Below are 13,663 nucleotides of genomic sequence, written 5' to 3' on the forward strand. Positions count from 1 at the left end.
TTACTTTATTAAAAAAAAAAAAAAAAAAGTCTATTACCCTTATCTCAGCATCCCATTTTGGTTAGATCACATAGGTAAAGAGATCCACTCTTGGGACTTAAAATCCACTCTTGGGACTTAAAAAAAACTAGAAAATCCTTTTTTTTTTTTTTTTTTTTTTCTTCTGTTTAAAAACATCATCGTGCTTACCTGGAAGATACTGGCTCCATACGGAGTTCTCCATGCATTAAGAAGGTTATCTTTCCCAGTACTCACAAACCATTTACCTAGAATATGAAACAGAAAAACTATGAAAACAGACTGAAACAGACATCTGACAGATTTGGGGTAAAATTGAAATCCGTTGGCTAATTACCATTACACAAAGCCCACACTAAGCAGAAACAATGTTTTACAAACAACTCAACTCTTACACCACCCTTTAAATAAATAAATAAATGGCTGTTCATAGCTAAATACATTTGCATTCATAAAACAGAGATATTTACTCATAAATTAACAGATATTAAATACATCTTGATTATCAAAAAAGTTATGATTGTGCAATTAAGTATGAAATAAGTGTGAAATAAATTCCTGACATCTTCAGGGCAACTTACCACAGTAAGCAAATTTGAGTGACAATACACAACTTTCATGAAGGTGCAGTTGATATTTGTCTGGTTTATTTACATGTAGCACTTCCACGTTGCTGCTCTCCATTCCCACAGCTAGCCATTCACCAGTAGGACAATAACCAAGGGAAAATATCTGAAAATTCAGCAACATTTACACTTTTTATTTTTTTCATATAGTGATTAAATGAATTGAGAGAGGTGGGAAGACAAGGGCCAAACAGAATTGACATAGTTCAATAGTGAAACAGCTTGTCAAAATTCAAGTGACTAAATTACCCATTCTTACCTCTTACCTTAGGGAAAAAAAAAAATGGAAAGAGAGTAGTGTCAGTTGTTTCAGAGCAGATTAATATATGAAAGCTCCAAAATATTGTGTTATGAACAGCCAAAGCAAACAAAACAATCTGACAAAAAAATTGCCAGTTGCATTTGGTTCATTTCTCAGCTTTCACCCTAACCATTCCGCTGTTCCCCACCCAAGATGTAGGACAATCTAGTTACCTGTGATGTGAAGTCATGCTGTTGTAGCTGTCTCCCCTCTCTCAAGTCCCAGGATCTGACAGTGTTATCCAAACCTCCTGTCCAGAGCTTGGTACCATCATTAGAAATGTCAATACAGCTGGCTCCATCTGTGTGGCCCTGGAATTGCCTGATAAAACAAACCAGATTGGATAATGATTTCCTGCCAGAGCTCAAGGTAAACACTGTTGTGGTGTTAGTTTTGGACTCTGTATGTGTGTGTCATCTCTTCTGTGTCTGCTGATGGGCAAAAATCAGCCCCTCCCTATGAATTGGCACAAAACACAATGGCATTACAAAAATATTTTGCAGGTGCTAGAGAAATAGATTGCATCATAGTTAGTTAAATAAACTCATTATTTTCTATCAGGTTTTGAAAAGTTTTGTGTGTGTGTTTGTGTTTTTTTTTTTTTCCTTTCTTTTTGGTTATTAAAAAAAAGCTTGTGAGTACATTAAAGCACAGCAACTACAGTTAGAAGTACTAAATGACAACTCAAATTAAAGCAAATCAAGTGCTGAAGGAACAAAATTCCAGTTTCAGAAAACAGCTACTGTGTTTTTATTTGGCTGTAAGTCAACATGATAAATAATGAGCAGAGATATTAATAGGAAACGATCCAGGTAAAGATCCAGTAAGGCAAGCAAGAGCATCATCGAGTCAGCACAGTTACATTCTCTGGCAAGGGATCAAGAGATCACAAAACAAGCAGAGAGTGTATTTTCTTTTAAAATATTCTCATTAGGAATTCCCAGCTTTCAACAACCAAAAGGTCATCTCAAGTTTTCCTTAATCCTTTGGCAGAAGCCTTTTGCATTTTTCATCAGCAATTAGCTTTAGGATAGTCTTTTGCATCGATGTCAAAGGTGGAGGGAGAGGGGGAGAAGACAACTAGCTTGGGAATGAAGAGTATGATTCACTAAACGCTACCACAGAAAGGTCACGAGGCACATTTTGTTTTGTAGCTCTGGTCTGAAAATTGCACGTGTTATCAATTAGGAAGATCAGCAAGCAAGTACTGGGAACACTTACACACAGCAAACACTCATAAGAATAAAAGTAATTTGTACCATTCATTCAAAACAGTCATAGATGGAGAAAGAATTCACCCTTACAGAGACTAAACGTGTAGGGCAAACTAAAGGCTTTATATAACTAAAGTGTTTTCTGATCCAGAAATTTAACAGAAAGCCAGGTTTGCACATACATTAATAGGAATATCTGCACATAAATTTAGGTTAATTACTGAGATACAGAAAATCTAATTAAATCACAGAGAAGAGTATCTTCTCCAGTGTATGTATTCAAATCCTCTAAGATACCATGGTCTTTCCCAATTTAGGCTCTTCATTCTTATAACATTGTAAACCATCACAACTTTGAAAAGCCTAGACCAATCTTCTAGTAAAAGCGCACAGCTTGTTACTAAGAGCCATTACACACATGGTCCTATCATTTTTTCTCTGCCACAGCACCCATGTTGAATATTAACCCGCCAGACACTGTAATCTAAAGTTAAAGAATATATATATTTCTGAAGTAACTTTTATAGCAACACATGTATTGTGCTCTCTGCAAGTTTTAGAGATCAAAGTCATCCTCCAAAACTCAATTTTTTTTTTTCTCTTGTGAATGACCAAACATCAGTTCTCTACATTTTCATAAAGAACTGGTGTGATTTAGCTTTTCAACTACTTTTGAAAGGTTAATTTTATTACATAGCATCACTAAACATGAATTGAAAATTCTCTTATTACTTAGTAAATGCTCAGTACAATGGAAAAGAAAAAAACTCAGAGCTCACTGTAAGGCAAGTTCAGTCCAAATCAAACACAAACTAGTAGAAATGCTGCTTGTAGAAACCTGAAGACAAATCTCGACTAAATAAAACCAACAAGAACTTTTACACTGACTTCAATAGGTTATGTAACAGACCTTTAGGTCCTCAAAAACCATCTTCCAGGACTAGGCTGAAGCTACCAGAAATAGTTTCTGTCCAACTTGAGCACAAACTTCATTCTTTACAAGAGAAATACTATTTGTTTTGCTGTCATGAACCATTATTCAGGGAGATAGATGTTTATCTAGCTATTCAAAGACTAACTTTAATAAAAGTTGTCTGTAAACAAGTAATGACTCACCTGACCAATGTCTGATTGTGCAGATCCCACACTGCAATGTTCCCATCACTGCAGCACGAAAAACACACCTTGGAATCAGGGCTGATAGCCAGAGCATAGCAGGCAGGGGCTGAGGATGTCAGCTCTGCTTTTATACGAGGAGTTGGTGCTGCCAGGTCCCATATGGATAATGTGCTGGCTTCCCCGCCAACTATAAGGGTGCATCCATCAGGCAGCAATTTACAAGAGCGGATGTAGTTATCTCTGTTCTGTACAATACAAATCATCTTGGTTATGTTAATACATGCATGCCAATAATGGCCACTAATATGATTCTGACTGCATCCAAGTTTTAAACAGTAGGTGATTTTTTCCAATACCAAAGTACAAAAAAGGAACCAGAAGACCCTGAAAGGTCTCAAATGTCTACTTCTCATTACTAACCAGAGACTGCAGCTGCAGAAATTTAACTGCAGATTCCTATTGCTAGAGTCTAATATATTTTGAACCCAATGAAGTTCTTCATCTCATTACACAGAGACAAAACCAAAGTAAGCTTGCATTTGAGAAAGTGCACTACATGAGTTAAGACTACCAGCACCACAAGAATATTTACCAAAAATCAAATGACGTCTCATTTGTAATCACTGAGGAAAATACAGCTCGAGTCTCATGCCTTTCAAATTTTGGAGTTTTCTTTTAATCAATATTTTGCATTCACCATTTTAAAGTTAAGATGCTGAGTTAGAATATTCCCATTCTGGTCCTGAGTTTATACTGTTTCTCTGTTATTTCTCTGACTCCTTAAGCTTACATGTATTTGATGTAATTTTTTCTAACATGGTAACAGTTCTTTAGGAAATTGAGGGATAAGATCAGTAACTCAAAATAAATAAAAAGTAGCGCAGGAAGAAATCAAAGACACTTCTATAATTACGGGTTTGCTGTTGTTTTTGTTGTTTCTTTTAAGTCACAGAGAAGGAGAAGTTAAGTATTACAGTGGAAATGCTGGCTTAGCCAGCCATACAGTTCCATAACTAAGATGAAGGCAGCTAAGACTGAGTAGAGACAAACCTGCCATGAAACAGAATGCATATACAACCACATGTATACCGCTGAACACGTGACACCATGGAAGTAGAAGCAAATAAAAGGCAAGGACTTAAAATAAAACAACAGCAAAACAAACAAACAAACAATATTTACTTGGATCAACACTTAAATTAGAATTGTTTCAATTTGGAATACACATATTATTGTGCTTTATGACATTGTCTGCTTCTAGTTTATATACTGCTTCTAGTTTAAGAAGCATCTTACTGAGCAATTAGGTTTCCTATTTAGCTTTTTGGCTGTACTACCTCACTCAATCCATTCTGTATCTCGGAAATGTGAAAACAAACCAGAAGGATGTGTAAGGTGCTGAACACTAACAAAAGTGTAACAACAGAGAGTGACGTTGGTACCTTGTGACATTGTTTTATTTTATGGTTGCTACCCTCTTACAAAAAGTGGTCATGACTCCTGGCACAAGTAAAACACCCTACAGACAGGCTACCTTTGTTTTAAACCCACGCAGTGCAAAAATCACCAGCATGACTTGGGTGGGGGGAATAATCAGGTACACTCTACTCAGAAGTCTTACCTAAAATATTATTTCACCCTTAGTGATGATATTTATCCATAAACAAACCATTCCTTTTTTCTGTAACACCACCTGTTCAGTGTTTAAAAAAAAAAAAAGGCAGCTAAATGTATAAAGCAGGAAACAGAACTGCCTGCTATTTCCTTGTAATATGAACAAAATCCAGACAAGGACAGCTATTTCCTTATTGAGTCTCCGAGGAGAAGTTAGCCTTCTGCCTAAGTTCCTGTTCACTTACCAGGCAGTCCAGCTGAGAAACAGGGCTCTTGTTCCCAGGCTGGCTGATGTCCCAGACTTTAACACAGCCCTTGCCACCTGTGTACACGTGTCTTGTGGGGTTGCTGATGGTAACTGCACACACAACTTCCCCATGATTCAGAGTGTTGATCTGGCGGGCATGGCGAGGGATTCCTGGACCGATGAGGGCATCAGGAGGGAAAGGAACAGGCTGCATCTGACCATCTGCAGTAACGTGAAAGGAGTAGGCTCTTTTTTGGGGAAACGAAAGAAAGGAGAAGAAAAAACACATCAGCCAACTACAGCGCTGAAATGCAAGAAAAAGACAGTACTTTGTGATTTATTTCTTTGCTACTTTTTACTTGTTAAAATCAAAGCTACAGTGACAAATAATACAAGGCACATAAGCATCAGAGGGAGAAAAGGAGTCACAGCAGACATTTTCAGCTCGTTTCACCTCACGTATTTGGGAAGTGGGAAACCACATTAAATCGTACTATTAACTCTACTGATAATGGCCATGGATATCACTCTGTCACCTCAACTGTCAAAAGATCTTTCAGCTGCTGGTTTCTATCCAGTGGTTCTGAGCTACAGCACCAGAAGTCCTGCAGCAGCAATCCCTGACTAGTCACTGCTCTTCCAGACATCTTCCACAAGAGGTTTCTACCTGTTGCTCGTGTAATATCATGACAAAAGTTAAACTTGTCCTATGCTTGTTCCTGCACTTCATCTTCAATATCAGCACTAGCTGTGTGCATATGTCTCTCTTTCTAGCTGGGAACTAGTGTTTTAAATAGAAAATAGAACCTGCATGTACACAGCTTTCATCAGAAAGCTGATACCATTTCCTCATAATTATCATAGAATTGTTTGGGTTGGAAGGGACCTTAAAGATCATCCATTTCCAACCCCCAGCCATGGGTGGGGACACCTCCCACCAGACCAGTTTGCTCAAAGCCCCATCCAGCCTGGCCTTGAACATTTGTAGAGATGGGGCACCCACAGCTTCTCTGGGCAACCTGTGCCAGTGCCTCACTGACGTTGTAGTAAAGAATTTCTTCCATATATCTAATTTAAATCTCCCCTCTTTTAGTTTAAATTTACATTTTCTTGAGTCAGTATTTTGGAAAAGCTGAAAGGCTCAGTTTCCCTGGTAGTTTTGGCACTTCTGTGATGTCTATTTTTGTTCCTTGCATGATTTCAAGTACATGAAAACTGAAGGTTGAGATAGCAAATACAAGCAATGGGACTACTCCTTAGGGAAAGTACACAAAATTATTTCTTTGTTTTCACCATGATGTTTAAAGTCATCTCTACTCAAGGACCAGGGCAGAGGTAGCTGCTAATAAAGGCTTCAGGTTCAGGGTGGTATTTTTCATTTGTTTTTAAAAATAATGAAAATACTACTGCAAAAGAACACTTTTTATTATACTGGTGAGCTCCTTTTTTTGCTCTTCTCTTTTAAGTGCATCAATAACTCACATTTTAGATGCTGCTGTTACATTCACAGCATTCTTCAAGAGGCCAAAGTGGATAAAAACGGTGAGACAGGAGTATCCTTTCTAATAATAAGCTACTTCTTCCCCAGTGATATCTTTATTTTTCTAATATATTGTTGTGTTCAGAACTGCTCTTTCTTTTCCAAATGTACCTTCTTCCCAGAAATTTTCAGTTACTGTAGTTCAAGTTAAAGCATTGCATCAATCTCCAATGGAACCAACAGTAGGCAATTCAATTTAATTTTCTGTTCTGAGCTAGTACTTTCAAAAGTATTTTATTGTGTGTTTCCTAGTAATGCGCGGTTTGAAAGAGGAACAAGCTAGATGCCTGGATCCATAATAGACATCTATATATGTGGGCTTGTTTCCTAAAGCAACTGAATATGCCCAAGAGCTGAGAAGATATTTCTTTAAAAAGGAGCCAGAGGATAACAAAAAAGTTTTACTCTTCTGTTATTTCCTACAGAAGATAACATTAGAAACCATCACACAATGCAATGCCACAATATTCACAGAAGGGAAGGGTAAAAGGCAGTTGACTGTTATAAACCAAACAAATCGATAGTGTCTTTGCATGCAATTCCTGTATCTCATTTATGTTTCATGGTTGGATGGTTGGACAAGTGAATTGAAGACATGCTCAGAACACACCTACATGTATGAGCAAGAAAGATGACAAAAGCATCCTTTTTTTTTTTTTTTTTTTTTTTTGCATAAGGAATTGCAGTAATAAGAAGGCTTAAGTAGAAATCCATATCATTTCTCAACTGCTGTCCCAAAGCAGTTATTCACCAAACAGATGAGACAAAGAATTGTGGCAACAAGACTGCTCAAGGCTGAGATTCAGGTGCAGAATCCAAATAGGAGTCATAGTACTTATGAGGTTAAAAGGTTGGAACTCATCCTGAGCTACAGATCAAAGTCAGTTGCAGAGTATTTGTTAGCAAGAAGAGTACACAGAACTGCACAACTTTGAAGGGGCCTGCCCTTGTTTTTTATCCTGGACAGAAGAAAAGCAATTAAGCACGTATTAAGCAAGTTTTCCCATTACATTTAAGATGGATAATACACTTTTACACTTGCTTTTCCACAGTTACTGCATAAATATTCTGTTCAATTCATAGTACTTAAATAACGGGTGTTTTCCAATGCTTCTGTACATATACACAACTTTTGCAGTTCTTGCTGAGATGGGGTGGGAGGAAGACAATAGGAACATTTTTCAAGTGCTTCATGTACTATAGCATTAAGATGATTCTTCTACTCTGAAATGGCAGTGATTTATCCCAATGTATTTTTAATCAAGTATAATCTTACTAGCATGCCCACTTCTAAATTCTGGTTATATATCATATTAGTAGTTTAATTTTTATTATCATGATTGGGCTTTTGCTTACAAGACTGTTCAGCACTCAGGATGACTATGTCTGAGAGCCTATCAAACAGACCAGTTATAGTTCCTCATAAGCCAAGGCAGCTTTTGCTACAGTGCAAGTTATCAGCAATCCACTGTATAAAGAAATGACTGTACATTGCCAAATGCCTCTGCCCTTGCCAAGATAAGCACGCAAAAAAAGTAAATGTTCCTGTTTGCTTCAAGGTATGTGGTATGTCAGGCAAACATAAACACTGTCAGCACATTTATGTAGTCTGGTAACCTCTATCTACTAGGTACTACGGTGTAACTTTTCATTACACATACCTTCCCTCTTTTTTTTTTTTTTTTCCCCAAAACAAACCTGCACCATTTGCAAGATTGACACTCCCTAGATGAAGAAAGCTTCTTTCAGAAGAAAATGGTACCAGTGATAGTAATGAAAATGACTACTTGCTGCTCAAGCACTGTTGTCTTAAGCTACCTTAACATTGGGTTACAGAAACATAGAACAGTTGAGGTTGGAAGGGGACCTCTGGAGATCATCTGGTCCAACCACCCTCCCCAAGCAGCAATATTTAGAGCTGGTTGCCCAGGACCATGTCCAGATAGCTTTTGAAGATCTCCAAGGAGGGAGACTCCACCACCTCCCAGGGCATCCTGTACCAGTGTTCCATCACCTGCACAAGAAGTGCTTCCTAATGTACAGACACAACCTCTGGTGTTCCAGTTTGTGCCTAATGACTGTTGTCCTGGCACCAGACACAAATGAAAACAGCTTGGCTCCATCCTCTTTGCACTCTTCCTTCATGGGAAGTTTTTTTATATATATAAGACCTGCCCTGAGCCTCCTCTTCTCCAGGCTGAACAATCCCAGTTCTTTCAGATTCTCCTCACAGGAGAGGTACTCCAGACCGCAGTATCATCTTGGTGGCACTCTGTTGGATTCTTTCCAGTATGTCCAGGTCTCTCTTGTACTGAGGACCCCAGAACTGTATACAGTACTCCAGGTGCAGTCTCACTAATACTGAGTAGAGGGGAAGGATCACATCTTTTGACATACTGGCAATACTTTGGCTAATGAAGCCAAGAACAATGTTAGCACAAGGGCACGTTGCTGGCTCATGTTCAACTTGGTGACTCCCAGGACTCTCTGGTCCTCTTTTGCAAAGCTGCTTTCCAGATGGGTCCTGTATTTCCAGCAGGTCACCATGTTGGAGTGCCTACCCCACTAATTGTGAGCAGGATTGTACTTCCAGTGCTACACCTACAACATAGCTGTAATTACATGCTTAAGAAATGACAATTTTAATGCACTAGATATATTCACAGGCCTGAATCCTTGAAAGTGAGGAGCATTTTGGTGTTCCAACCTTCAAAGAATCAATATGGTTTTGGCAGGGGAGCAAACTCCCTTGCACTGTAGGCAACGAGCACGTTCTAGACCATCTGATGAAAATGAACAGGTACAAGTCTGGAGAAGGCCTGATGACCCCCATCCCAGGGTTCTGAGAGAACTGTATGATGTAGTTGCCAGGCCTCTCTCCATCATATTTGAAAGGTCACTGCAGTCAGGTGAAGCCCCCAGTGACTGGGAAAAGGGAAACATCACTCCCATTTTTAAAAAGGGTAGAAAGGAAGACCCAGGGAACTACAGAATGGCAAACCTCACCTCTGTGCCTGGGAAATCATGGAACAGAATCTCCTGGAAGCACATGCAGGACAAGGAGGAGAACCGAGGCAGCCATCATGGATTCATCAAAGGCAAATTGTGCCTGACCAAGTTAGTGGCCTTCTATGATGGAGTGACCCTATCAGCTGACAAGGGAAAACTGACTGATGTCATCTACCTGGACTTCTGTAAGGCCTTTGACAAACTCCAGCATGACATCCTGACCTCTAAATTAGAGAGATTTGAAAGCTGTACTATTTGGTGGATAGGGAATTGGCTGGAAGGCCACAGACAGAGTTGCAGTCAAAAGCACTATGTCCACCTAGAGGCTGATGATGAGTGGTGTCCCTCAGGGGCCCGCCTTGGAAAAAGTGCTGTTGAATGTATTTATCAATGATAAACTGAGTCCCTCCTCAGCATGCTTGTAGACAACACCAAGCTGAGTGGTACAGTCAATGCAAAAGAAGGAAGGGACACCACCCAAAAGGACATGGACAAGCTTGAGAAGTGGTCCCACGTGAACTTCCTAAGTTTCAACAAGTCCAAGAGCAAGGTGATGCACCTGGGCCTGGGAAATCTCAGGCATGAGTACAGAATGGGAATGCAACTCATTCAGAGCAGCCCTGCAGAAGACTGGGGGGCTGTGGTGGATGAAAAGCTTGACATCAGCCAGCAACGTGTGGTTGCAATCTAGAAGACCAATTGCATCCTGGGCTGCATCAAGTGATTGTCCCCCATCTGCTCTGCCCTTGGAGAAATGCATCCAGTTCTGGAGTCCCCAGCACAAGAATGATGTGAATCTGTTAAACAGATCCAAAGGAGAGACACAAAGTTCATCAGAGGACTGGAGCACCTCTCCTACGAAGAAAGGCTGAGAGAGCTGGGGACGGTCAATTTGGAGAAGAGAAGGCACCAGGAGACCTTTCAGTACATAAAAGGGGATTACATGGAGATGAAGAGTGAGTTTTTGCATGGTCAGATAGTGATAGGATAAGCAGGAATGGTTTTAAACTAAAAGAGGGCAGATTTAGATTAGATGTTAGGAAGAAATTCTTTACTTGGAGTGTGAAGCACTGCAACAGGTTGCCCAGAATAGTTGCAGATGTCCCATCTCTGAAGTCGCTCAAAGCCAGGCTGGATGGGGCTCTGGCCTCATCTAGTGCGTGGCTATAGCAGGGGAATTGGAACTAGATGATCTTTAAGATCCCTACTGACCCAAGCCATTCTACAATTCATGACATTAAATTCTTCAGTTCTTTAAAGCTCACCTTGAAGATACTTCTTGGTAGGTACCCCTTGCCCCTCAGTGTTTCTCCTCACCAAATTGTTATTCACATCTGAACCCTCATGTTGGGCTAACAATCACAGAGAAAAAGGGAAAGTTCTTATTCAATGCAAATGCAATTAAACAGCAAGTCCTGGCCTTTATCAGAAGAAGTGTGGCCACAGCTCAAATGAGGTGACTCTATCTAGTCCACTCTTGCAAGACCTCACTTGGAGTACTATATTCAGCTCTGGGGCACCCAGCATGAGAAAGACACAAACCCCTAAGAGTGGCTCCAGAGGAAGACCATGAAGATGACCAGATGACTAGAGCACCCCTCCTATGAAGAAAGGCTTTATAGGAGAAAATTGGAGTTGTTCAGCCTGGAGAACTCTCTTTGGGGGGAGACCTGATAGTGGCCTTCCAACATTTAAAGGAGGCCACTAGGGAAAAATGGGGAGGGCCTCTTTATCAGGGAGTGTAGTGACAGAACAGGGGATAAGCTAAAAATGGGTTGGGTTAGATCAGGTATCTGGAAAAAAAAAAATGTTACTATGCAGATGGTGAGGTACTGGAACAGGTTGCCCAGAGAAGCTGTGGATGCCCCATCCCTGGAGGTGTTCAAGGCCAGGCTGGATGGGGCTTTGAGCAACCTGGTCTGGTGGGAGGTGTCCCTGGCCCATGGCAGGAGGGTTGGAACTCAATGGCCCCTTCCAATCCAAATTATTCAATGACTATATGATTCTAAACTAAGAACATATCAATTGATATCTGTATTTACACTCATATTTAACTAAGTATTATATTGAAATAGCACAGTAGAAGAACTGTACTGGAATGAAGAACAAAAAGTAAAGTTTAGCACAGAAAATAACAGTTACAAGACTACCTTCTCACATGTTGATGGGAGTAAATAAAAGGTTTTCTCCTCTTCAAGAAGAACAGGCTTCCACATTAATTCACTGCTCAAGAACATGGCAAATCAACTACCAACCTAGCTACTCAGTATTCAGATCAATATAATGAGTGCACTTTCTGCCTTAAAGTAACATGCTAAAAAAGGGAAAAAAACAGCTTCCATTTCATCTCTCCAGTTCAAACGGAATTCCTTAACTAGCACAGAAATATCTCAGTTGAAGAATATAAAAGCAGACTTGTTTCTTCTGTTGATAAGTGCATTTTACTTTCAGCTCTACTTTGTGCCCCAGTTTATTTTCAGTTGTCATTATCACAAAAATTGAATATCTATGTGTGGTGTTTCAATATATGGAGCGAAAGGTCAAGAATTAGGAATAAAGATATTTTATAGAAATAACAAATCCTTTCAACTTCATACATCCTTTTAACTTCTATCCATAAATACAATTGGGAAAACAACAATCCATTATTCTGGAATACAGTAAAATTATCATTCCTTTAAAATATTTCCTTTTGTACATTCACAGAATATAAAGACTGTTTGAACAGAAAACTTTTTTTTGTTTGTTTTGAGCAGTTCCAGAACAGTATACTATTCCCCTCTGAAAACACAGAAATTTGCTCATAACTAGAACTTACAAGAGTTTATATCTACCAAATGAAATTCCCCTGTCCTACTAAAAGAGAAAACATTTTCATCTCTTTCTGGTGTCTAACACCTCACGGTCCAAATGAAGCTACAAAAAAAAAAAAGGAAATACACTTGACCTCAGTATCACCATTACTTCACAGTTTTAGACATCAGATGAGCAACACTATGGACATATGTCTCAAAGAACTTGAAAATCTGTGTTCATTACACCATCCAACTATTAGAAGGTGTGGTTCACATTATGGAGAAACCCACAAGAATGCTAAAAGCTAAATAATTACTTTGGTAGAAAGGCTATGTGAAACAGAAAATGTTTACAGCCACACACCAAGAACTTACAGCACAGGGCATAATTCAGTGAATCAAAAAAAAAAAAAAAAAAAAAAAGAATGTCCATGCCCAAAACAGGATTGATATTCCCCATCACCACCCAAGACAATTACTGATTAGGTAATGGCTCAAGGCAACTTGGAAGGGATGTTGGCGTTAGGGGCAAGAGCAGCTGCTAAGAAAAGAATAATTTACTGGCAGGAAGCCACTTTGAAAACAAGGATATTAAACCACATTTTTTTGCACATTTGTCCACATATACAGACATCAAGTCTTTGTCCTTCAAATTACTGACCAGCTGAAGAGAGAAAACAAGTAATGTGAGACAACATGTATGTGCAGAGAAATATCGCATTAATATGAAGAACGTGAAAAGCCCCAAAGGAAATGCTCAAAGAGAAATAATAATAAACAAAAAAAATAACTTGCTATCAAATGCAATGCCTAGCTCTTTTATATAGATAAGAAATTAGTGAGGACAATTCAACTTTCTGTATTGCTACCTCCACTGTCAAAATACATCTATAACCACTGATAACAGGGTTAGAGAGCAAAATTGTCGGATTCATATTCAGGAAGATACAAAGATGATAGTAAACACTTAACATTTAGTCTAGTTACAAAATAAGCAACGGACAAGCTTTCCCGACAGCATTCCCTTGACAACAGTAGATAAATGAGTACAAGTAGGTTCTTAAGAGGCTATTAATGTTTCTAACAAGCTAGACCATTAACAGATCTCAGAATACACAAGGGTTAAAGACAATTGGATGCTATCAGACATGTCATTCCTTTGGGAAGAAGGTGATGTTTC

The 13,663-nt window shown here is 39.1% G+C and overlaps 1 protein-coding gene across 4 annotated transcripts in view; it reads right to left on the reverse strand.

Annotated features, from left to right (window-relative positions):
• The window catches only part of TLE1 (TLE family member 1, transcriptional corepressor), a 76,546-nt gene that overhangs the window by 398 nt on the left and 62,485 nt on the right, over window positions 1–13,663 (reverse strand). For all 4 annotated transcript variants that reach the window (XM_032205967.1, XM_032205966.1, XM_032205965.1 and 1 more), the window contains exons 15-19: window positions 5,138–5,387; window positions 3,276–3,523; window positions 1,119–1,266; window positions 600–750; window positions 190–266 (exon numbers count right to left, since the gene is read on the reverse strand). In XM_032205967.1, coding sequence (XP_032061858.1) covers window positions 190–266; window positions 600–750; window positions 1,119–1,266; window positions 3,276–3,523; window positions 5,138–5,387 — 874 coding nt within the window. The remainder of the gene's footprint in view (window positions 1–189; window positions 267–599; window positions 751–1,118; window positions 1,267–3,275; window positions 3,524–5,137; window positions 5,388–13,663) is intronic.

This window comes from Aythya fuligula, chromosome Z (assembly GCF_009819795.1).
Source record: "Aythya fuligula isolate bAytFul2 chromosome Z, bAytFul2.pri, whole genome shotgun sequence".
NCBI classification, from domain to species: Eukaryota; Metazoa; Chordata; class Aves; order Anseriformes; family Anatidae; genus Aythya; species Aythya fuligula.